The sequence below is a fragment of the Melopsittacus undulatus genome, chromosome 17 (assembly GCF_012275295.1).
Source record: "Melopsittacus undulatus isolate bMelUnd1 chromosome 17, bMelUnd1.mat.Z, whole genome shotgun sequence".
NCBI classification, from domain to species: domain Eukaryota; kingdom Metazoa; phylum Chordata; class Aves; order Psittaciformes; family Psittaculidae; genus Melopsittacus; species Melopsittacus undulatus.
Genome location: NC_047543.1, coordinates 1,419,169 through 1,443,800, shown reverse-complemented (window position 1 = coordinate 1,443,800; position 24,632 = coordinate 1,419,169). Strand labels below are relative to the sequence as shown.

Genomic DNA, 24,632 nt, shown 5'->3' with positions numbered 1-24,632 from the left:
CACAAATAGAAGTGATGCAGCAGAGAGAGGATGTTCCGTGGTGAGGCCGGTGGTGGTGGGGGCGTGCTGCACTTTCAGATCCCTGCATGTTAAAGGAGAACATTTTTAGCTTCTGCAAATGTGTCACTTCCTCCTCATATGGCAGCAGAACTGAACTGATCCCAGCTCCAGAGATGGTACTACCAGAAACTTCTGAGCTAGTCAACAAGATGCTGGTTACTTCAGTGCTATTAATAACCTTAACTGGGGAGGATCTTTATCTGTAAAGTGGCATGATATTAGTTCCATCTCATGTTTGTCATGGGCCAGTTGTCAGAGCTTACATACAGAATTGGCTTTTAATATTTTGGATTGAATGATCCTCTGCAGCCTTGACTCAGCTCAGGATGGAGGCAGAGGCTGGGCTGTGCAGGAGGTTGGTAAGGAGCTGCTGCCCTGCCTGCAGTCTGCCTGTCTTGCCTGCAATCTGCCTGTCCTGCCTGCAGTCCCCTCTTTAGCATAAGCATTCCTTTTGTACCTGTCTGCAGGGATGTGTTGGTATGTCCAACACATTCCACTGCATTTCTCCATGTGCTCAGTTTAATTTAGATGTGTGGGAATTAAAGTACCTTTAATTGTAAAGACAAATTCAAGCTGTGGATTTGTTGAGGCTTTTTAAGCCCTCTATATTGTAGAATATTAATTGTCTTTATTAACTCTGTGAGCACAGGAGTGCAGCCCATGCCAGGTACACCTCTGAAAGGAGTATTTCCTCTGGGTAGCCCGGTGCTTCCGACGGCTGCTGCCCATCCCATGAGGGGAGCAACCCCCAGCATCAGCCACACGGCAGAGAGGCCGAGGCAAAGCAATGCCTTGCAGGGATCTTGCCACACAGCCAGAGCATCTTTTGTTTCAGCCTTTCTAGGAACCAGCTGGAGCAGAGCCAGCAGGGAGGGATAGGAAGGGGGATGGGGGGAAGTCTGGGCTTCGAATACGGATGTGGAGGGGGGCTCCATGGTTGAAGAGGAGGGGAACACGATCATCCTTTGTATGCTGACCACTGGACAAGCTGCCCACGCTGCTCGGGGTGATGGTGATTTTGGAGCCAGTGAGGTCCCCGAGCAGGGGACAGTTGCCATGGCAACAGCAGCAGCATCGCAGGCACTCGCTGTCACACTGCTCTGGTGGTTTAATGGGTTCATTAGCAAATCCTCACAAATAATAAGAGCAATACAAATATGAAGATGGCTCAGTGGCAGAGGTGGGGCTCATGAAGCCCGTGGGTTATGGTTGTGGGGTCACTGCTGCCCCTTTCTCCACATGGCAGCCAGGCTCGAGCGGTTATGGGGAGGAGAAAGGCGCCTGTCTGCATCCCCGTGGGCTGCAAGAGAGGGCATTTTCTCTTATTTTTAGCACTGTGCATAGAAACCCTTAGCATGGAAATTACTCAGTGCTCTGCAGACTCCCCCTCGTCAGATGCAGCTGTGTTGAGTTGATGGCGGCTCTTCAGACCATACAGAAATGGGGAGACAGCACCAACAGGCCTGTTTCTCACAAGTACCAGGAACTGAGTTGTTTCTTTTGCAGTGTGTGATTTAACACCAGAAGTCGTCTTGTTTCTCAAACTACAGCCAAGCTTTAGCTGCTCTGTAAGGCTGTGCAGCACCAGGATGCAATATGTAGAGTGATTGTCCATGCTGAGCCTTATGGGGCTAAAGTGTCCTTTCCAATTGTTATAATACTTTTCTCCCTTCTCCTCCTGTAATATTTCCTCTCCCTTACTGACCACAGCTCAAGCAGGGGAGACAAATGCAGTTCTGCATCTATACAGGTTCATCTTTTAGAGCTAGCACATGAGGACAATGCCACTGTCTTGTTCAAAATAAGCCAACTCCTCCACTTTACTTCTGGGGCAATGGCAGAAAAAGATACATGTGCTGGAGCAGGAAGCTGCAATTTAAAAGTAAAATGAAACTTTGGTCTGTTTGTCTGGTCTGACAGGATTTATTGGAGTCTTTCATTACGCGGCAGGTTCAAGAAACCCTCTCTCCAAAGTACACAGACAATTTAGCAAATGAAAGCCTGAACCAGTTTATTATTAGAACATGGTTGGATATCCAGGGCTCCTACAGGAGCTTAGAGCATCTTGTACGTTTTAGCTATTTTTGCTGAAGCTATTAAACTCTTGGCATGCAAACCTATTATTAGAACAATGGCTTAGGCGAAGACAGAATAAATACTTTGAAGTCTATTTAATTGACTTATTTCATTTCAGAATTCAGTGTTGGGCCTAAGACTAAGGAGCACAAGATTTTCCCTTCCGTGTGTTTGTAAGTGCAGCTTCTTGAATGCTGGGGAACTCTGGGAGCATGTCCCCATGGGGAGGTCTTTGCCAGCCCTGCCTGCCATCAGGCATAGCTGCATAGCAGTGGTACCAGCAGGTTACCGTACAGGAGTATTTGTCCTTTTTGCTTCAAGGTGGAAATGTTTTACTTGCTGTCAAATTGCTTCTGTTGGGTTGAATTCTGTGGTATATTCATAGAAACTGTATGGAGTGGAAAGGCAGAGTATCCTCTGCCTCCCCTCGTGGTACACCTGGACCAGGGTGCCCAGAGAAGCTGTGGCTGCCTCATCCCTGGCAGTGTTCAAGGCCAAGTAGGACAGGGCTTGGAGCAACCTGCTCTATGGAAGGTGTCCCTGACCATGGCAGGGGTTGAAACTGGATGAGCTTTAACATCCCTTCCAACCCAAACCAGTCTGGGATTCTATGATTCTATCTTCATAGAAGGTCTCACTCAAAACACACCCCTTACCTTTGTGACCACATTTGCATTCAGCTGACGTATCTAGCAAGGGGAAACTGATGCTCAGATGTAAACTGAAATCTATTTTTATACAGTCCATACTACATTTTTATTATCCTGTCGTTTCTCTTCTGTTCACATTACCATGTCTGTCTGCATTATTTTCCCATCTGATGACAGATACCCCTGTGCTTTCCAGGCCTGGTGAAATCATGTATTTTCCCCTGGTGATTTTTCCTCTCCCTGCAATTAACTCAGTCTGTTTGGTTTGACCTGTGAATAAAACTATGCTGGGATGAAAGCAGGTGGCAGGTTTGGCAAAGAGAAGCGATGGCTTCAGATGCATCATCCTTCCTCTCTGAAACACTTGCAGATGCAATTCACAGCACATCACATGCTGGGATGGTAACACACAGTACAGGTAGAGCTGGTTGGATTGGGCTGCCTGAATGAATAGCCACAGTAGCCTTTTGGATAAGCTAGTGCCAGGGAACATCTCTCGGTGGAAGGTGCTTCCCCAGCCAAGTTTCCTGTGATGACTGAGGTTATGCCAAGTTCTCTTTAGCTTTATTATTCTCTGTCAGGCAGTGCTGAAGTTATGCCCAGCACGGTGATCTCTGCCTTAGTGCTGGGCCAAGCTTTGCCTAGTTTCTGGTTTGTATTTCCAGAAAGGATTTTGGTAGGGTTGTACCTGTTGCTTCAGCTCTTCGGAGCATCCTCCCTCATGTGGCTCTGGGGTTTGTCTCCTCCCATCAACATGTTTGAGTAAACTCCACAATTAAAAGATCAGTTGTCAAACTCTGGTTGGTTGCCTGCTACAGTCAGATTTAAGTAGAGTAGAACTTGTGAACACACAGTAGATTATTTATCTTGGTTATTTAAGCGTTTGCTTAGCAGTGTCTTGCATGAATATGTGAAAGTGATTGAATGCCTGTTTGTTGATGCAAACAGGAGGTCAAAACAGGACCTTGAACTTCCCAAAGGAAGTTTGTTCATACTCCTGCCTTCCCCAAAACACTTGGAAGCTTCTACAAATCCTTATACCTGGCATTATGGTTGAGCTCGATGATCTTAAAGGTCTTTTCCAACCTGAATTGTTCTGTGTAGGAGCTGGGGAAGTGAAGTGTTCAGAACAAACACCGGACAGGGAAGAGAAGACTGAGGTTTGTTTCATATTGTTGCTTTGAAATTTCTGCTGAAGAGAAAAGCAGAGTTTCATGTGCACACAAGAGTCTGTGCAGGATCCCCCAGCGGGTTGGGTTTGGCAGTGGCAGCTCTGCCCCGTGGCACGGATCATGTTTGCTTTCCTTCTTCCCTTGTGAAACGTAAACTCGCATGGACGACCTCTAATATCCTCAGGGTAATCCCAGAGGGAGCTGCAGGCAATGTGGTTGACACTGATAGAACAACTGTTTGAATGGAAGCATAACATGGCGTAGATGTTCTCTGCATTGAATCTGATAAACATTAATTGTCAGCATCAAACAGAAAGGTGGGAAAGCATAGAGTTCTTTTCTGTAGTCCCACAGCATTAGGACAGCATGTTGAGGAAGTGGTTCCCTCTCTCCAGTGTCCTCTTGCTCCAGAGGTGGCATTCGCCATCAATCACCATAGCTACAGCAACTTAGAACTTCACATTTTATTAACAAGGAGACCATTTATGACTTGAAAATGCTTATTCATGAAATCTGTTCACACTTAATACTATAGAAAGAGGCACACTCTGAATTGCCTTAACGTGATCAAAACCCAGTGACTCATTAAAACTAACCAGAGCAAGTGCTGAACCAGCACGTGCTTTGTTGAAGGCGTCTTTGTTCCCAACATGCTGTTTCCCTGCTGTGGTTTATGCCCCCAGTTTTCTAATCTAGGCATCCAAGTGATGATTTAATTTCTCCTGTCTCCTAGCACGAGGACACATGGGCTGGAATAGTCTATTTGGGGGGTTAAAAGCCATCTTGGACATAAAAAAATACAAGTTTGTTGGAAAATGCTTTTCTGACTCTTGATTTGTCGAAGGCATTTTGGCACAGGTAAGTAGCATTAACCTGGGGAGTATATGCTGCTTATTCTGTGCCATTTGCTAGCTTGCTAAAGTAAAACCAGGTTAAAAAGATGAGAGGAGTGAGGACTTCAGCTGTATTTATTCCAGCCTCAGTTCAGTGTGTAAATACAACTCATACCCCCCCACCACTTGTTAATTGTTCTTGCTGATACTTTATGAGCTGCCAGTGATTTTACTAAATCAAGTTGTTGATTTAGTCATCAAACTAATCACAGTACTTCCAGATTCTTTTCATTTGAAGTCACTTTTGATGCTGCAGTTAAGGAATCCTGCTGGAAGCTTATTGTCAAAAGGGCTTTCAACACACAATGCTTAAAACCAGCACTTTGATTTTGCTTTAGTAAAATGGCAGAAAATGGCAGTAAATCTCTGTGGCAAATCTGATGTTATTCTGAGGTTTGAGAACAATTGTAATGGGAAGTATTGACTAGGCTTAGGTTTTAATGATCATTTTTGTATAAGTTGTCTTTAAATCCTTCCTACAAAGCAATCAACACTCAAGAGGTAAAATTCCACCCCTAGGAATTGAGGAGGAGGCAGCTTTAAATAGCACAGCACCCTCTTCTCCGTTTTGTCTGTGTCCTTGTGCAAGCAGGCAGCAGCCAGCTCTTTGTGTTTCATCTCCTTTGGATTCTGCAGATGAAGAGAACAGATAAAGGCACCAAATAGAGGAATTAGTTTCTGATCAGCCCCAAGGCTGGAGTTTCACAGGGGAGATGCCAGCAATCCCTCTTCCTCTGGTCATCCTTTAGAGCCTTCAGTTCTGCCTACGAGTTTAAAACCAGTTTGGTGACCCTCTTTGGGGTACATGGCTGTACCCTGCCCCTGCGTCCTTTGGTGTCATTCTTGGTTCAGATGGTCAGGACCTCAGGAATGAGCACTGGCACATCCCTGTCTCTGGAGAGCACCGTGGTGGCTGCCTTCAGCCAGGGCTGGCCATGGCACTTCAGAGCTGCTGGCCCTGAGCAGCCTTCACAAGCCATCAGCTGTAACAGGATTTGCTTATGCCTGGTCCCAAACTTGGTGCTGTGGCGCTGGCACACGGTGCCCAGGGAAGCTGTGGCTGCCCCATCCCTGGCAGTGCTCAAGGCCAGGTTGGACACAGGGGCTTGGAGCAGCTGCTCCAGTGGAAGGGGTCCCTGCCCGTGGCAGGGGTTGGAGGTGGATGAACTACAAGGTCCCTTCCAACGCAAACCAATCTGGGATTCTGGGTTTCATTCTAATCTCCTATCTGCTTCAGGATTTTTTCAGTTCCAAAAAGCAACTGCCTGCTCTTAAATTGACATTGTATGCAAAGAGTTGTGTTTTGTTCATGGCTTTGAGTTATGGTTTCCAGTCATGCCTTCTGTTGGTGAGTATTTTTAGGGAGGGCTGGAAGGAACTGCTGAGCCTGGCTGTCAAACTTGTCTCTGGGGGGCAGAAAGGCCGTGAGTTCACCAGGAAGTTAACTTCTTTCCTCTGATCATTCCTTTGACTGTCTTACATCTTCTCTCACACAGACAAGCGCTAGCGTGCTTGCCTCTGAGGAGACTGCAGGAGACTTGGGCAGAGATGGGAACAGGAGCCTGGGCCAGTTTCATCCAGAATGCCTTTGAAATTTAATACACCTCTTCAATGTGCTTCCTCACACTGCTAACAGCTGTTGCAATCAGCGCTGGGCTCCTACTGTGGCATTCTCCAGAGAGCAGTCTGAGTCTTGGAGCAGGCTGTTGTCCCTTAACTTTCCATGTTAGGTTGTTAATCATCTCCTGTTACCACTTGCTCCATTATCTCCAGTGGAAGTTATCTCTGGAGCAGATCTAGAGTGGTTCAGTCCTACAGTTTGTCTGTGTAAAGGAAAAGGTAATAATTAGCCAGGGTTCACCCCAGGAGCAGAGCGGAATCCACAGGGTAAAACTTTTCTCCCTCTCACTTCACACCTCCATTCTCAATCACTTAATCCTAGTAACTGTAAGTGTTTGGATGTATGACTTGTCTGCTTGGCACCAGAATACTGAAGTACATGTTACAGTTGGATTGTGTTGGTGGCACGGGGCATTGTGCTTATTGGGAGAGTTAATACAGCCCCTGCTGGGGGATAGCAGTACCTCCAGAAAAGTGAGGGCACTGGGTTGTGCTATATTTGTGTCAGTCCAGGGAGGTTTTGCCTGTGTGCACAGTGAAGACCACCTCTATAAAGCTAAAACCAGAACTTGGTAACATTCAAACCCACAGCTTTGAAAGGCATAGCAGTATGTGCAGGCTGGTAAGTGCTGCCTGCAGCCTCACTTGTCAGGACCCAAATCATTCGAGGTGATGCTCTCTGAGGCTTTGCTTCTGCTCCTGTATCACCACATCTCCTCCAGCAACTAACCTCACCTCCCATCCTTGCAACAGCACATGTGGGCCACAGCTTCAGAGAGCTCAGAGGTGAACAGGATAGGAAAAATCACTGCACAGGGTTTATTTCTGAGTATAGAACCTTCCTTCTGCTGACATTTTGCTGGCAGCAGATCAGTTCCTTGTGGGAGTGGTACAAAGAGCAAAAGAGTAAGAAGCAGCTCCAATTAGTGACCTAAGTGTTTACACTCACTGAGGAGTACTTCATTACCTGTCAGCAGCTTGCTTTCTCCTGGTCACAAGTGTTTACATGTGGAGCCAGTCATTCCAGCTGTTTCCCTCTTGTGCTGCAGGAATTCCAGAGAATGATGTGCAGCAATTTAAAGGTAGCTCTTCCCTTGAATGTGTCATGTGAAGATGCCTACACCCAGGAGAGAGCCAAGTGAGTGTCATCACCTTTGGGAAATGCTGATCCCTGCATCAGCATCAGGACCAGGGCACGCTAACACACCATGAGCTGACCTCACTGTGTAGAAGCAGGGCTCCAGTGCCTCGTGAGGGCACCAAAGGAGATTTATAAGCTGCCGGGTCATTTTCAGGTAGGTTTCTTGCAGATGGGCTCACTAAGCAGCTCATGCTGGCTGTCATGCAGTGCTGCGACGCACTTGGCAGCAGGAGGTTTGCTGTAACCTCTGTCTCTTGGTGATCTGCATAAGCCTGTTGGCTCTCCCTGTCCATGGCAGGATTTTAGCCCTGGAGAAACATGCATGACTTAAGGAGGGCTTTCATTGATCCCAAGGTCAGGCAGACTCTTCCTAATCATCCAACCTAATCGCTGTCACTGCACAAGCTATGTGAGCTCACCCAGCACTAGTGAAGATCACTTAATACCGAACTCTTGGCATCATACAGACATCGTTCAGCACATCGCCTCAACAGAAGCAGGATCTGTGCCAAGGCAGATGAGGCTGGGGAGAGCATTAGCACTTTCCTGCTGAGGGTTGCACCTACACTCACTCCTTTTCACCCTCTGCCTTTTTACAATGGATTTTTAGTCTTGTGAACAACACATCTCCACACTCTATGGTCCAGTGACCTCGTGTATCGTTAGATCTGACTGCCATGTCATCCTTTTGTCATCTTCGTGGCTCTTTTCCTAGCTGTTGCATTAACAGGTACCCTGGATCTTGTCAGCTCTTTTCCCATTAGGATGTTCTGTCTATAGAGCTGTTGGAGCTAGAGAAAAGCTATAGCACTGTGAAGGGGAAGAAGGGCAGTTCAGTCTGCTGCAGGCAGGAAGGGAGAGTCACGAGACTGAGGACATGTGCAAAAAGATTGGTTTTATCTTAATTCACCGACAGACACGCAAACCCCATCAGCTGCCTCTGTCACTCACCAGCAAACATTTAGCATGCGAAAACCCCAAGATTCTAAAATGCAGTTTTAAAGGAAGTTGAAGAATATTCCTGGTTTGGGATGTTAGTGGAAAATACTTGGAAGTGTGAGGATGAGCATCAGACAGTCTGTGTGCAAGTGCTGCCCTGAGATGAGGGATTAGTTTGCTATTTTGGTAGTGCTACACTGAGCTCTACAGCTGGCTCCCAGGATGGATACCCTTGGAGACCAGAGGAATGGTTCTTTTCACAGTGGTGGTATCTTATCTCATCGCTGCAATGGCTCTTCAGAAGATGTACAGGAAACCTCTTGAAATGCTGTGATGGCCTCAGAACAAAGAGTTAATCTGTTACTAGTGGAAGCATTTGCTTTGCAACTCACTTTCCCCCATTTGCAGCTCAACTTTTCAATTTGGCAGAGAGACCAATGGGAAAGATTTAACTCTGGTAAGCCCAGAGGAGGATGGAAGCTGATTAGAAATAGGGGAGGGGGAGAGATATTTTGCTCAGCTGGAATGACTGCAGCAAAATAAATCACTAGCAAGTGCTCAAGCTGTAGGTATTTGATTTGTTAATGGCTTTGGCTTTGCAGGCATTTGGTTGATGTAGCAAATTTCTCACTGTAAATCTGCTGAGCTCTCCTAGCACAGACTCTGAAATAGAGAAGCATCAAATATTGATAATTCTGCCAAAGAAAAGATGGATGAGATAATGGTGAGCCTACCATCATTTGGTACCTCCAAATGGTATTTGACATGGCTCAGGGATTGTAGTTATTTGTCCTTATCACAGCCCTGTGAAGCCATTAGTATCCCTCTTAGACTGGAAAGCTGAGGATATATCATGCCATGTCTTATTCCTAGAATCCCAGACTAGTTGGGAGGATCCTTAAATCTCATCCAGCTCCAACCCCTGCCATGGGCAGGGACCCCTTCCACTGGAGCAGCTGCTCCAACCCCTGTGTCCAACCTGGCCTTGAGCACTGCCAGGGATGGGGCAGCCACAGCTTCTCTGGGCACCCTGTGCCAGCGCCTCAGCACCCTCACAGGGAACAGCTTCTGCCTCAGAGCTCAGCTCAGTCTCCCCTCTCTTGGGCAGGTTCAAGCCATTCCCCTTGGCCTGTCCCTGCAGACCCTTGTCCCAAGCCCCTCTCCAGGTTTCCTGCAGCCCCTTTAGGTACTGAAATAACAGCTCTGTTTTGCCAAATTTGCCTGTATTTGGATAAAATGATACAGGGGCATAAAACCCCGTGGGTCACCAGCTCCATTTTCCTGCATCCATGGCAGTGAATCGTGGCATGGGTTATTTGCAAAGGAGAAGGATGAAGCCACAGGCACAGAGAGTCCTGGGATGTTGTCTATAATGGCAGCATTGTTACAGTCCCCAAAGTGGTGCTGCCTATGACTGCCAGGAATTTCAGCCTCTGGCTGGTTCCAATCTACATGAAGCAGCAGAGGCTCATCAACAGAAATAGCATTTAAGTAAAAACTGTACCCTCCACTGCAGGGGAAAATAGGAAGAAGGATTGATTCTTCTGCAGCTGAGAATGCAAACTGTGCCAGACTGTAATTAAAGGCATTTTACTGTGCCTAGTAATGTGTCTGTGCTCTAAAGCTTGCATCCTAAGCCTGTTCAGGAACAGATCCGTTTTTATTCCAGAGGGATGGAGGCACTGACAGCCATGCTGGCGGGTCATGAGCAGTGGTTCCATGCTTGCACCTTCCCTTGGCCTCACCTTGCTGAAAGCTGAGTGATGAGAGCAGTTAAACCCCCACCTAAGAGGGCAGGGCAGGGATATGGATACTGTGAGATCCAGGGTGGGATCACCCTTGCTGGCAAGCAAGAGCCTGAATTTCAGGCAGGAGGGATTTGCTGTGTTTTCAGGTTGGGTAGATGATGAGAGAGGTTTGATTAACATGTCCGCATTGTGTTTGCATAGGTGGTGTCCTGCAGCAGTCATGTAATACTCTGACATGAAAATGATATGTTGTTGCATTGAAAATGTGATGAATCTAGTGGGAATCAGCCCGGCAATGTGAATTTCCCTTCCAGACTTTTCATTCCTATAAGCATTTTCCACATGATCCAGTGCACCTATTTCAGCTATTTCTGCAAATCCAAATTTCTTATTGAGTAAGTTAGGCAAAGGGAAAGCAGAAATAGGTCAGGTATTTCAATAACAGCTGGTTGTGTCCCTTCACAGCAAGTTGCCTTTTTTCCTGCCTATGTGAATTGTGCTAATGTATCAGTGAATAAAGGCAAGAGAACAAAGGGAAGCAGAAGTGCCAGCATTTTTATTCTAGGATTGCAGCTTCAGAGCCCTTTACTTTGCAGAAGTGATACTGAGACCACTCTGGAACAGCTCATCAAATGCTCCTGAAATAATAAACACCCTGCCCAGGCTCTCTGAATACACAAGATCCACTTAAAATCCTGCCCGTCATTTGCAATCACATACACAATTGATTTCCTGCTATATAGCTCAAGTCCTAGTTCTGAGACGACAGGTCCTTGATGCCTTACAGGGCATCATGAATCTGCAATATTAAGGAAACATGGTGGAAGTTTGGTGCTCTTAGGAATCATCTGGATTGAAACACAGAGAAACAGGCTGCCTTTAATCATTAGTCATAGGCTTATATTTTTCAGCTTGGTTCTTTGTTAGGGAGTGTCTGTGGCTGATACTAAGCTCCGGGCAGGTCACTGTCACATTGGTTTAGGCTAATCTGACTGCTCTTGGTCCTTGGGGAGGACATTAGGAGTCCAGAATGAGATTCCTCTTTAAATACCTCTGTGGTGCTGTGTGCTACTGGAAGGACTTTGTTTCATGGCTTTAAAGTTTGGTAATGGAAGGAAAGTCTTTCTTACAACATCTGCCTCGTTGTTTGCTCTCACCAGGCTTCCTGTCCCTGATTCACCCTGGTGCTTTCAAACAGAACATAATGACTTTCATCGCACCTGAAATTCCATTAGACTCAGAATGTGTCACTGGGATGCTGTAATGCTGATACAGAGGTGATGTCAGTACTGGTTCTACCTGGGCTTTCCCACCTGAGTGGCGTTTTTGAGGCAGTAGAAGCAATGTTATGGGAACAGAGGCTGCTCACCACCCAGCACAATCCAACCATCCTCTTCCGTCCTTCTGTTTCCAAAATCCCTCACTTCCTCCTTAATTTGCCCACCTCATGATTGCCTGCTGCAGTTATTTCTTGTCTTCTCATGTCTGTAATCCAAATTCTCCTTAATGCTCAACCAATCCCATCTTCTGGACATACTGTGCTGGGAAACAGAGGCCAAATTTCCTCAAGGCTTTAAAAACCAAATAACCTTGCTGGGGTATTTTGGTTGTAAACCTGTGCAAGCATCATCCCTAAAATGCCATCCACCTCTGTGAATCTCAGTAGCCCACAGGGATGTTACCAGCCAGAACCAAATGCACCAAGTTGCTCCATGATCTGGGATCTCCTCCTGAGTCCCCAGCTTCTTATCAGTGTTTTTTCAGCAGCATCAACTGTGGTACAACCTGCTCCTCAGCTTTCTTCTGACTTTCTCTTGTATTTAAACCCACTTTTTAAGCCCTGCGCACTCATTCTATCTCTTCAGGCTCCTCCAAAGGCTCTGGGTGTGCTTTTGTCCCAGAAAATGAGAGGGAAGTAGTTGGTTCATTAGCTAAAACCTGAATGTGATGATGGAGCAACTAAGATGTCTGTGCCCTGACTCACCCTGACTTGTTGCTTCCTCTTCCCCTTCCCTTCCATCACCCTTTGCCTCATGATTCTTGCCTGCCTTGTTCCTCAGGGTCCTGTACGGTGTTTTAACCTGCCTTTGGTGTGAGAGGCACCAGGCAGGGCAATGAGTTTGCAGGAAAGACCAGGTCTTGCCCCATCAATGGCCCCAGGGGTGGGGGCAGAAATGACCATGTTCAAGTGATTCTTCTTTTGGACATGGGAAGAGGTGTTCTTGTCCTCCGTGAGACTCCTCAACATCAGGTTAAAAGCCTGTCATGAACTGAAGGATGATTCAGCTTCCTCAGCTCAGATGGTATGGATGCTGGGAGAGGAGGAGCCCTCCTCCTGGCTGGCACAACACTGTGATAACCTGCACACACCCCACTCCTCTGCATTCCCCTTGGATAAAACTGCACAGGTTAGCTTTCAGGAACGAGATGGAGAATGTGGGATGGAGAGCCCTGACACTGCCTAAACCCATAGGGAAAAGGCTCGTGTGTGTCTGTGGTTGTGGGTGAAAATGTGACCTTTTATCAGGCACGATGTGATAAAAATCTTGCTTCACACAGGGAGGGTGAACAGGAACATTGCTTCTCTCTGAGACAAAAGCAGCAGGAGAATGCAGCCCAGTAACACCTCTTATTTTTTTAATGGCATTTTTGTATCCCCTCAAGCTGTAGCTAATTGCTCTCTTTTCTATTGGAAAAGGAGACAAATCTAGGTTTTCAGACCAGATCTGGAAATAGAGGCAGGATTAAGCACAGCTGTTCCAGGTCACAGATGCTGAGGAGGGGAGGTATGTCTTGTGCTGACAGAGCAAGGTTATCCCGACAGCCAGAGGTATGTGCCTCAGTGTCGAGAGCCTGCCTGAGGGGTCAGATGAGTTCAGCATTGCTACTGGACAGAGTGGTCCAGAGAACTGGGAAGCCACCAGCAATTTAACATGATGTCACCTCTTCCTGCACTAAGTAGGTCATGGTGACACCCTGCCTAAACGTCCTCTGCACCAGTGCTTCTGCTACTGCAGTGGTGTGAGCAGCACCATCCCTGGTACACTTATAACCCCCTCAGCAAGGGGAATTCATGCAGAATGAGCTTCTAGAGGGGTTACCCGGGGTGCACAGTGCAGCCATCAGAGCAGGCAGCGAACGAACCCATCTCTCATTGCTCTGCATCAGCCCTGGTTGGCTGGCAGAAATGAAGCATCAGATGGGATGATGAATATCCAGGTTGCTATAGTGACCAAGAGCTGTAGTGCTGAAAGCAGTGAGTCTCCATCACCACCTCCATCCTCGCTGCACGCATACACGAGCTGGCACACGCCACTCCAAGGGAGCCGGGTGCATTGTGCCCCTGCGGTGCGGGGCCGAGTGAGCAGCAGTGGATGTTCCTGGGATGTCAGAGCCCTCCTATTAAATCCCTGGCTCCAGCTTTCATGAGCTCAGCGGCGCTGTGTGCACAGTGTAATGGAGTTGTGCTGTTTGTGTGTCACTGGCTGCAGGGCAGGAGCACAGCCAGGGCAGCTGGGGACAACAACAGCCAGGTCCTGGGCACAGCCACCCCTTGGAGGCATTATCCAACCAAAGCTGTTGGAGCTGCGGATGGGATGCAATGGCACAGCCCATCTTCCCAGCCCTTCTGCCTGGGGAGAGCCCTGGTGCCGTTATCCTCATGGCTGCCAGCCCCTGGATCCACTCATTTCCCATGGCTCCAGTGGCATCACAGCCACCAGTGCAGGCAGAAGCCAGGCTTGTGGCTTCACCTTAGTAAATTGCCCTCCACTTATCTGAGTTGGCTTCCTGGCATACATCAATCCCAAAGAATAACAGGGAAAAATATAAGAGGAGAATAACCCAAAAAGAGTGCACACTTTTGGTTATTTTATAATCATTTAGGGGATCTCTGAAGCTCCATGGCAGCTTCCCCTGTTTTGTGCTTTCAGATCTCTGCCAAACTCTAAAACTCTGTTTAATTCCCAGCCCTGCACAGAGCAGTGGGAAGAGCAGAGCTGCTCATCCATCAGGATGACGCTGGTTTATGTCTGTATCAAAGGGAGGTGATAGAGCGACAGCAGCACTTTGCTGTGCCATCGTTTTCCAACACAACGCACCCATCAGCTGGTTCAGCCACTGTCTGATGCTAGAAAATTTTGCCTCATGTAAATTGGAGTGGTAAAGAGTTGAGTAATCCCGGATTTATTGTCCTCCCCATTGGCTCCCAGTGCCTCGCATTCTTGCAGGAGCTGGATAAATACATCCCAGGTGACTGGAAGCTGCTGGTTCTCTTTGAAGTAGGTTTTCTTCTTTTATTAAACTTCAGAAATGTTAGTAGCATCTGTTAGGCAGGCCTAGAGCAGCCAGCTGAATGTGTCCCTGCAGATGAGCTTCGAAGGTCCCTTCTAACCCAAACTATTCTATGACTCCTTGATTCTATGATCTCTTCAGGAGGAACACTGGGCTGTGTATGCCCCAGCAGGCAGGGTCCTGTGAATTCAGCCCAGTGCCTGGGTGATTCTGAGGGCCAAAAAGGAAAGACATGGAAGGACTTTTGCTGCTGTTCTGCCTGAGCAGGAATCAAGGTCTGATATGGGAGGCAAGTCTGCGCTCATCTTCCTAAGTGGTCTTATTTTATTTATGTGCTGGTGCATTTCTAATGCAGGATACTTGGCATTACCCTGTGAATGAGCCGATGTTCTGCTTTTACTGCGTCTCCAGCCAAGGACTTTGAATCATATTTTTGGCATAGTGGTTTTTATAAGATATGGAACACTCCAGTGTTTTGTGGCCACAATTGCTCCCAGTAAATTCATGCCAGAATCCGGATGAGAGCTGGCTCTCAAAAGCTTTGCCAGGACTCAATAGCTGAGAAAATACAACTAATTGAAGGCTTCAGGAGCTCTGGTTTATGTATTGGTGCTGCACCCTGGGAAAGCTGTTGAGAACTGGGTTGGTTTGAGTAAGTGAAGGCAAGTGGCGTGTGTCACTGGATGTGTGTGAACATCATCCTCATAAACTAAATCATAGAATCATCAATTCTGTTTAACTGAGCTGCAAAGCACACAGGAACTACGTGGGGGCAGGACAGGCCATGGTGGTGAGGATGTTACACAGCCGTAGAAAGCATTTCGTAACCTAGCCAGAGCACTTGTTGCATGCTTTGGCTTCCAAGCTGGTTTTGCTCTATGCAGAGGCAGATGTGCTGGGTTAGCCCTGCAGGACTCTTCTTCTCAGGTTATTGCTGAAACCTCATGGGTGTTTGAGAGGATGGAAGTGATGTGGGCACCTTCCTTCTGCCACTGTGCAACCCCGGCAGCGGGTACCACAAATACCCGCGTCTGGTATTTGATATCGTGTCTCTTGTGCCTGGCTCTCCCCATCCTTTTCCTTTCCTCCATAACACTGTTGCATATCACCAGTCTGTAAATCGTAGAATAATAGAATCACAGAATGGTTGCCCCAGAGCTGGATCAAGACTGCAGGGGGGTCTGCCCATAGCACAGCAGGGAGGGACAATCCCCTCCTTCCACGTGCTGGCCATGCTCCTTTTGATGCAACCCAGCATTTGACTTCCACATGTTTTGCATAAGTCTGCTTTTTAGCTGCTCGGGTGTCTTATTGAAATCTGGCTCCTATCCCAAGCTCCTGATGGAGGGGAACAGCCCTGGAGAGGGCAGGGGAGGAGCAGCCCCTGCCCCATCGCCCTGGGGATCCTCCTTTGCCCTGAAGCACATGAACCAAACAGTTTTGCTGGAAGAGACAGGGATACTTTACAGCTCACTGGTGTTCTGGAAAGTGCTCTCTGGCTGCTGAGGATGGGTCACAAATGCCCCAGTTACTAAACAGATGAAGAAGGAAGCACAGCTCGCTGGCGCTGCTCTGGGACCACCTGACCGTGCTTTCAAGTTGGAATACACACATTTTAAGAGAGCCAAACGTTTAATGGACTGGCTTTACACCTCAGCGAGAGGGGAAGGAATCTATTGGTTCTACCACAGGCATGTCCTGAAGAAAGCACATCAGTGTTGTGGCAGCTGCTGTCCTCTTAGGAAAGTGTCTTTTATGTGAATAAAAGGAACCGACTCAATACACTGGCCAGACGTGGCAGACCAGGGTATTAACAGGTGACTTTGCTCTTGCCTTGCTATATGCCATTGGATATGTGTAATGGTTTTCACTGGGAACATACCGATATTAACAAATCTTGTTTCTCTCTACAAGGGCAAAAATAGAGCTGCTGACGCAAGTCGCAAGCAGGATGTTGTAATACGTGGCACTGCGTGGCTCCCAAACCAAAGGCAAACAGCTCTGTGGTTTGTGCTGGTAAATAGATGTCAATGTGAGCTGCAGAGAGAAATGGTACATGGGCAAGTCTGAGCCAGAGAAGATTGAATGCCGCTTCTGAAGTGGAGTGGTTGAGTTTTCAGTGGAACGATGCAGGATTACAACCTGCAGCCTGGTCCTTTTCTAGCAGATTAAGGAATTGCTTTTGAAAAGCCACTTCTCCCAGTTCCTGAGGTGACTCACCTGAACATAGACCACAAGGTACAAAACTGGGTTAGAAATAAGCTGCAAGTATTTGCTGGGTTTGAAGGCTGAAAAAGAAATTCACAGTATGAAGTGTCACTTGACTGTAGATCATAAAATCACCCAGTGAGAAAGGACCTGCCAGTGCCATGTTTAACTGACCTTTCTTGGCATTAACATGCCTGGAGGACTTGTTCTGACATTCCACTATGGAAATTTGCCTTTTGATCCTGGCTTGAGATCTCCTTTCTTCGTGTTTGCCTTCTTTGTAGTGTCTCTTTTCCACAGCTTTGATCCATCTTAATGTCTAATCTCTGCCAAGGCCACCTGATATTGAAGAGCTCTACAATGCCAACAGCAAGTAACAGTTTGGGAAAACATCTTGTTTGTCTCTTGCTTCTGCTCAGAGAGGGTTTCACAAGGCGGATTCTGAAAACCCGTTGTGGTTTAGGATGTTGTCATGTCCCTTTGGTGCACGTGTAAGTAATGCAGCATATGATGAATAAGGCACACGCTACCTGCCACAAGTGCTAATCTCCTGCTCACCCAGCTGCTCTTGAGTTATGAACAGTGAGGAATGATCTGCACCGAAAAGGGATCCTGATTAATCTCCTCACTCCGGGCTTCTCAGTGCTTGTAACCAAACCCATGGGATAAGGAGTGCTGCCAGCTGCAGCTCCAGGGCAGCCCTAAAAAGGGACCACTGGAAGGAGGGGGATTTCCTTTGGTGGGGCTAATACACTCCAGTAGCTAGTGTGAAGAGGCAAAGAGGACATTAAATTACTTTCTTGGATACACAGGATGGTAAATCATTGCTTTTAACCTCCTGTAGCTACATGAGCCACAGTGTTTTAATAGAAGCTGATGGAAAAAGGTGTTTTCTCTCTCTGACAGTGGAGCAGAGAAGGATGAATTGCACCACATAGTCACAGGGGTGATGCTGTCAGAATCAGCTGCATCTTACTTAGGGAAATTTACCCTCCAAGTGTGTAAGTCTTTCCTGGAAGTGGATCCGGTGTTTGAAGCTGTGCACACTTCAGATGTTATTGTCCCCCCGACATGCAGCCAGAGAGCCGGGAGGATGAAGCGGAGCAGCAGCAGCCATGGGCTCTGAGTGCCTGCAGCAGGACATCCTTCTTCCTGGAATGAAACATCCACCCAGGATTACTGACATGGGATACCTTTCATGCCATGGCTCCCCAGAGACAGCACTTGCCCCAGCTCCCCACAGCAGGGGATGCTTCTCTGCACAGCTAGTCAGTGCTTTACTCCTCATTTGAAGCAAAGGTGACACAAAACACACACAAGGTTTTCAGTGCAGGTTTTGCTTATGTTGAGAAACTAGATGATATTCCCATTTTTGCCTCCATTTAAGCTAGTATGGGCTTAATTTTCACAGTGAGAACTCTTTACTGTTTTCCTTTGAGCCCAAATATCCCCGGTATCATTGTTCTGCAAGCAGCAGAAAACCACAAGTGGTCAGGCAAGATATATCTCCTCCATCCCTCCCTTGCCAAGCACACAGCCTGCACAGCCAGTGTGCTTGAAATCCTCATGCAGAAGACACTTATCATCTCCAAAAATGACACTGTTGTAACTCAGACATGTAAATGTTTATCACCTCTGTTATATCCAATATCTTTTTAGCTCCTGCTCACTTCTGTTCACCTCTGTGCCACCCAGCAGTGAGCACCACAGCATGGGGTGATCCACAGCAGTGGGTTACACACTGCCTGGAGACTCTGTGTGGCTGTTGGTCTCTTTACTGTTGTTAGGAAGCTGAGCCTTGAAAGCTGACTTTTCTTAGGCCTCTCTAGGTTCTCTCTGGCTTCTTACATATTTCCTTCATGCAGAACATAGCTGCTGATTTGGAGGTTTCTTTTTTCAGCCTCCCTTCATCTCTGAGGCACTTTGCTGTTATTTTTCCATCACTGAACCCCCTCAGAGGTCAGTATCCAGATGAGACTTACAAAAGGTGCTACAATTTCCTCTGTATTCTCCATCCTGCTCCTAATGCTTCCAAACATCTTGTTTGCAGCTCCATGCTTTCTTGAAGGCTTAACCAAGCAGTCCACAGCAATGCCTGCCTTTCCAGAAAGAATCCTTGATCTAAACTCTAGAAAGAGCTGATCCTTTAGGAAAATCCCGTCTGGAATACATCCCATTCTGAGCCCTCCTTTCACACCACACGGCAAGCTTTGCCTCATTTAAATCCCTCTGGTTTGTTGTCATGAAAATCAGGCACTTCCTGTACTCAGCTTTGCTTCTACCCAAATTTTGCTTCCTGAAACAACTGATTCCCTGCTCCCTGGCTGCACTCGCTGCATCCGTAGGCACTTTAAGACCCTGGACAATCTGAGTAAGCTCCATCCCTGTGAGTGATGGTGCTGCATCTGCAGCGCAGGCTGGGCTTCTGTTGGGTACCGCTGTCCCCAGGCACTACGTGTTCCTGGCTCTCCGCAGCCCACTGTGCATCCTGGTGGAGCTCACAGCTACAGACATGGAATATCTCATTGACAAGTGTATTTTTGTGCCTATTACAGCTCCTTGCAAAGTATTCCAGATCACCAGTGGTGGCTCTTAAGCTTCTCATATGTTTAACATGTATTTAACAACTCATTTAGGTAACTTTTTAGTCTGGCTCTGCTGTCTTTGCCCAGACTTCCCCTGATCTTTTTCCACTCTTCCTTGTTTTGCTTCCCACCACTTACTGGCGACATAGATGCTTTTGTATTATCAACAGCGCTGACAGCTGTCTGTGGCCATTTATGCGCTACTTGGCTTGTGTTTTCCCTGAGGTCCTAGATTAAATGCTCAGTCAAAGCTGTAATATTTCATGGGCCAGTAGTCAGCTTCCACTTGGAGTCATCTCTTCTCTGTGGGTTTCCCTTTTGCCAGCATTTGCCCAGATATCTCCTCAGCTTGAGCCACATCTAACGATGCTCTCGCTCCAGGATGTGGTTCTCACACACAGACACTGTTCACACAATGCTCATGGTGCTTTGCACACACAGGTGCTCACACATGGAGCCATCACCTTGCCTATTGCCATTACCTCCTCTAGACACACTAGATGAGCAGCATGAGCTGGTAGAGGCAGTTTCATGCTATGATGGCTTGGAGCAGATGAAGGAGGAGAAATCACCTGATCTTGCAGAGTTCACTGAGCCACGAAATCCGGAAGAGCACAGAGAAGCCCCAGCCCACAGGAGCAGCTGAGCTCAGTGGCTGTGCCTGCACTGCTGGGATGGAAGGAGATGGGGTTTTTTGTTGCCACCAAAAAACAGTTGTTTAAAGTTGTATAAAAACCCTGTGTTTTCAGCAAACACCAACACTTTGGTGTTCTTTATGCACAGAAATTATCCTGTGGCTTATTATATACAGAAATGATCCTGTAGTTCCTGGCAGGACTGTAGCAGTGTTGAGGTAGATCCCAGCTTCCCAAGCAAGCTCTCTTTTCCCTTTACATTTCACTCCTGCATGCTGGGGGTTGGTGTTTCTTCCCTGGCAGAGTCTCCTTGTAGCAGTGAGATTTAGAATGTTTCCTGTTCTGTTTTATTGGCTGATGTTGGCAGCTGTTTTCTCCCCTCAGTCAATGAATAAACCACCTTACTCCAGGGCAGCCAGCAGCTGTCATCTCCCCTTTGTGCTGCTGCACCATCAGGTGTGATGCTGATGTGACTGATGGACTGGAATCCAAACTGACGTTTCCTCCAACCTCTTCCTAGCTGGAGACTGACCAAGCAGAGGAGCAGCACCCAGGAGGGTCAAGGTCCCAGCAGGTCAGGCTACTCATGGGGCTGGTGGCAAAGCTCAGTGTTGTGTTGCCTCGCAGGGAAGACCAAGGATGGGGTTTGTAATCCCCATGTGGATGTGGAAATCCCTGCATGGATTGCTCTTTGGATGCCATTCAAGACCTGCTCCCCCAGCAATAGGTTTTGAGGCTGAAACCTCTTCTCACATGAAGAAAAGCAACACATGACCTGGAGTGAATGAGAAGTGATGTGGTGGGACCTGGAAAACAGTGGGGGAAGTGAAGCCCTCAGTTAATGACAATGTTACATGGGGTGAAGATCAGAGCATCTTCTCCAGAAGCCACCATCCCAAGACCGCGTTAGCTTGAGGCTCCTCTCAGCAGCAGATGGGAAAGATTCAGCTTCTTGCTGAAGGTCCTACAGCCACATTGCTCAAAGTGCATCAAGGACCTTCTGCTTCCCACACCAGCCTGCAGTCAAAATCCAGGTTAATGACGTTCCACTCCCTTGGCTTGGGCAAAAGGGTCAACAGAGTTTGACTATTAACTACTGACCCTCTAGCTTCTTACCTGTGGTTTGATGAGGGCTGTGGGAGAGGAGGAGCCAAGTCATTGGCACTTATCCTTGTTATAGACACCTGATGCTAAACCTGCTCTCCAAGCACAAGTTGTCAGGAAGCTCCTCCACGTATGCAGCTCGTTCTTGCTAAGACATGGTAAAAATAGCAAACTAAGCAGGGATTGGAGCCTCAACTCACTAAGGCAAGAGTAAATAAGCCTTAAATACCTGAGACAACGTGAGGGCTTTGTGTGCTATGCCCTGCCAGCACCCTTCCAGCCAACCAGTCATTTTTATGGAAGCAATGAACATCTTCTTAATCACTTTGAAGCTGCATAAAACCATGGCTTATGTGAGGTGTCGTGTCTTGGACACTGTTCATGAAATAGAAACTAAACCTGAGCTGCATGAGGGGCTGGTGCTTCAGCAGTGAAAATACCATTTATTACTATACTAAGAAATGCTGGAAATCCAGGAACTGGCAGTGCAGGTGAGGAGGGATTTTGGGAAGGGAATGATTTTTAGTACCAAAGCTGGGTTTAAGGGGTTAAAAACCTGAGGAATGGCTCCTGGTGACACAGTTTTGTCCCAGTGCTGCTGTTCGATGCTGCACTGACCCCACAAGGCTTCATGGTCTGTGTGTCTGGAGGGGGAATTAAAACACCAAACCAACCCTTCCTGTGATTCTTTCAGCTGTTTCGTGCTGTATTTCTATTCTCTCAGCTCAGATCAAGGGATGACGTTGTCATTGTCACTATAGAGGTAGGAGTGACTGCTCACTAGATCATTCCACTGCAGGTGGCTGAGCTGGCATCAGACTCCAGGCCTTTTGCAACCCGGCCTTTCCTCTTCCCAGGAAGTGCTATTCCTCCATCAGCTCCCATCCCGATGTCAAAGTCCATGGGGGCTCATTTCCCTGCCTGGGAGTCTTCCACATGCTCAACCAAGCCCAAAAGCTGGGCTTAGAGCTGAGCCCTGGCTAACGACAGCGTTCTCAGCTTGTGCATCCCTGACACAAACCCCCTGTCCCCGCCTTGCTCTGGGCACATCCCCTCCGTTCTGGGATCCGGGCACATCCCTCCCTGACTCCTCTCTCTCCTCTCGCACTGCAGTGAGAAGCGCACTCTGCAAGTCAGCGTCACCAACCCGGTGCAGTGCAGCCTGCATGGACGGAAATGCACCGTCTCTGTGGAAACCAGGATCAACCAATCCCAACCGGATTTCACCAAGCATCGTTCCGGCTTCATCCTCTGCGTGCCAGGGAATTAGCATCCCCCTCTGCCTGGCGCAGGGAACATGGGCTGGAGCTTCCAGCGCCCTTCCCTGGCCTTGGACTTTTCAAGGGGACTCATGTCGAGATGCTCAGCTGTGGCTTGAGCTCTAAAGCTGCAAACCCAAAGTCAGGAGAGGGTTTTACTACCACATGCAACAAAGGCTTAAAATAGCCAGTGACCTGTTATCCATCCTCTAAAACAGGGCAGAATGTCAGGAAAGTGCTTCTGAATTACTGCAGAAAAAGCATTTATAGGTACTTACACCCTTTCCCACACTGATTTCCTAAACCCTCTCCCATGTTCCCTTCTGTGTTCCCTTTTGTGTGTCCTGGTTTGCAATATTATGCAGCCTTCACTGCAGGAACCAAAGATAAACCAGCTCAGGGAGTCTGGTTCTGTGAGACCAAATCCCAGTGGAACTGGAGCCAGGTTTCAAAGGACCCCTGGCTTTCCATGCCAAGGAGACGCTCCACACTCTTCCAGCCCTGCCACACGCGTGGAGCTGGGATAGTACATGGAGATACACCCCTTGGCTTCCTGCTTTCCTGCCTGGAGTTCATGAACACTTGGATCAAGGTCCACCAGCAGAAAGGAGAGTGGGATTCACAATGCAGAGGTTTATTTTAATCCTGCATTGCTGTTGCCTTAATTGCCCTCTCCAGGGATCTAAAATCCAGTGAATTCCCATTAGGACCAAAATGGCCTTGCTGAATTTGGGATGCTCCACGTGGCTTCATGTTAGTCCAGGCACTGAGGTGCAGAGAGGGCTGAAAGGACCCACTGCAGGTGGGTTAGTCTGGAAACACATGGAGCTCAGGTGGCTGAAGCTGCAGCTCCCTTCCTTTGCACTATTGAACACTGACTCTGGCACATCCGTCCGCACCAGGCGAGGGGCAGCAGCACAACCCCAACTGCAGATACCCAGGCTGCAGCCTTCTGTTTCCCTGAGCGTTCCCAGCTTAGGGGTTGATGCTGGGGAGTCCGTGCATCACTTGGCTTGTCTGGTGGCATCACGTTTCCCTGCCTCATGGTGCCCACGTCTGCCCTGCTCAGATAACCCTGAGCTTGGTGTTTATGTGTGTTCTGACTGGCTTTTGGTTTCCACCATGTCTCAGGCTGCTGCTGCTCTGGGGCTTTGGAGCAGAGGTGGCCTCGTGCCACTGAGGGGCTGTTGGGATTGGACATTCAGAGTCCTGGCACTGCTGGTCAGGTCAGGATTTCCAGCCCATTGGACATAGGGGGTCTGTGTTGTCACCCAGCAGGCAAACAGGGAGCTGGAAAGAGACTGGAAGAGGCTTTTCACCCAACGACCTGTTAATGGACGGCTTCCCAAAGCCATGCCATGGACGTGGGGTGCAGGGACAGGTCACTGCAGCATTTGTACCACACCACAACAACCCAGACTGAGGTTAAGGGGTACCTTGAGCACAGAGATGCTTCAGCTCTGGATTTAAGTGGGACAAGCTTAAAGCTTCCCAGTGCTCTTCACCAGGGAGGCCCCACACTGGAGCCCTGTGGTTGACAGGATCCCTCACCAGTATCCCAGCGCCGCATCCCAAACACCAGTAACCAGCTCTGGGATGACTCCTGCTCCAGAGGGCTCTGCACATGGGGTCTGCCCAAAGCCCTTGAGCTCTTCCAGATGCTGCAAACACAACTCACCCACCACCACCGGGACCATCGGGAACCTGGAGGTGACAAGGAACCCATGCAGCAGCCTCAGACCTCGCCGCGCACACAAGCACGAAGCATCACCTTCAGGAGGAGCAATGCCAACACTGAAGCCATGGGTGACCCCAGCTCCAGTTTGGCCACTCCAGCTCCCATTTGGCCACCACAGCTCCTGTTTGCATCCCCCTGGAGAAGCACCCGAAGGAAAACCCTCACCATTGCTGTGCCTTTCTATTTGCACTTCTTGCTTTTTACATCTACTAGTCCCCAGCTCACCCCCCCCCCCCCCCCCCGCAACTCTAACCTGAGGCAAGGTAGGGGCAGGAGTTTTAATCAGCACTTTTAAGTCGCTGTCCCTCCAGAAAAGTGGTTGCATCGAATCATGAGTCTATGATTCTAAGATGGACAGCAAGAAATCGCAGGGCTGGGAGATTCCTAAGACTATGAGATGGCAATATTGTATGTGATGAAATGTGTCTTTATACAGTATTTGTTCCTGCTCTGGTTTTATATATATATATATATAAAATATATATAAAATATATATATATTCCTGGGTTTT

At 48.0% G+C, this 24,632-nt stretch overlaps 1 protein-coding gene across 1 annotated transcript in view; it reads left to right on the top strand.

Moving 5' to 3' along the window:
• MYO1D (myosin ID) overlaps positions 1-24,342 on the top strand; it is a 98,769-nt gene extending 74,427 nt beyond the window's left edge. Inside the window, exon 22 of the mRNA XM_034070197.1 lies at positions 22,238-24,342. Coding sequence (XP_033926088.1) covers positions 22,238-22,394 — 157 coding nt within the window. The 3' untranslated portion in view covers positions 22,395-24,342. The remainder of the gene's footprint in view (positions 1-22,237) is intronic.
• Positions 24,343-24,632: the final 290 nt, after the last annotated feature.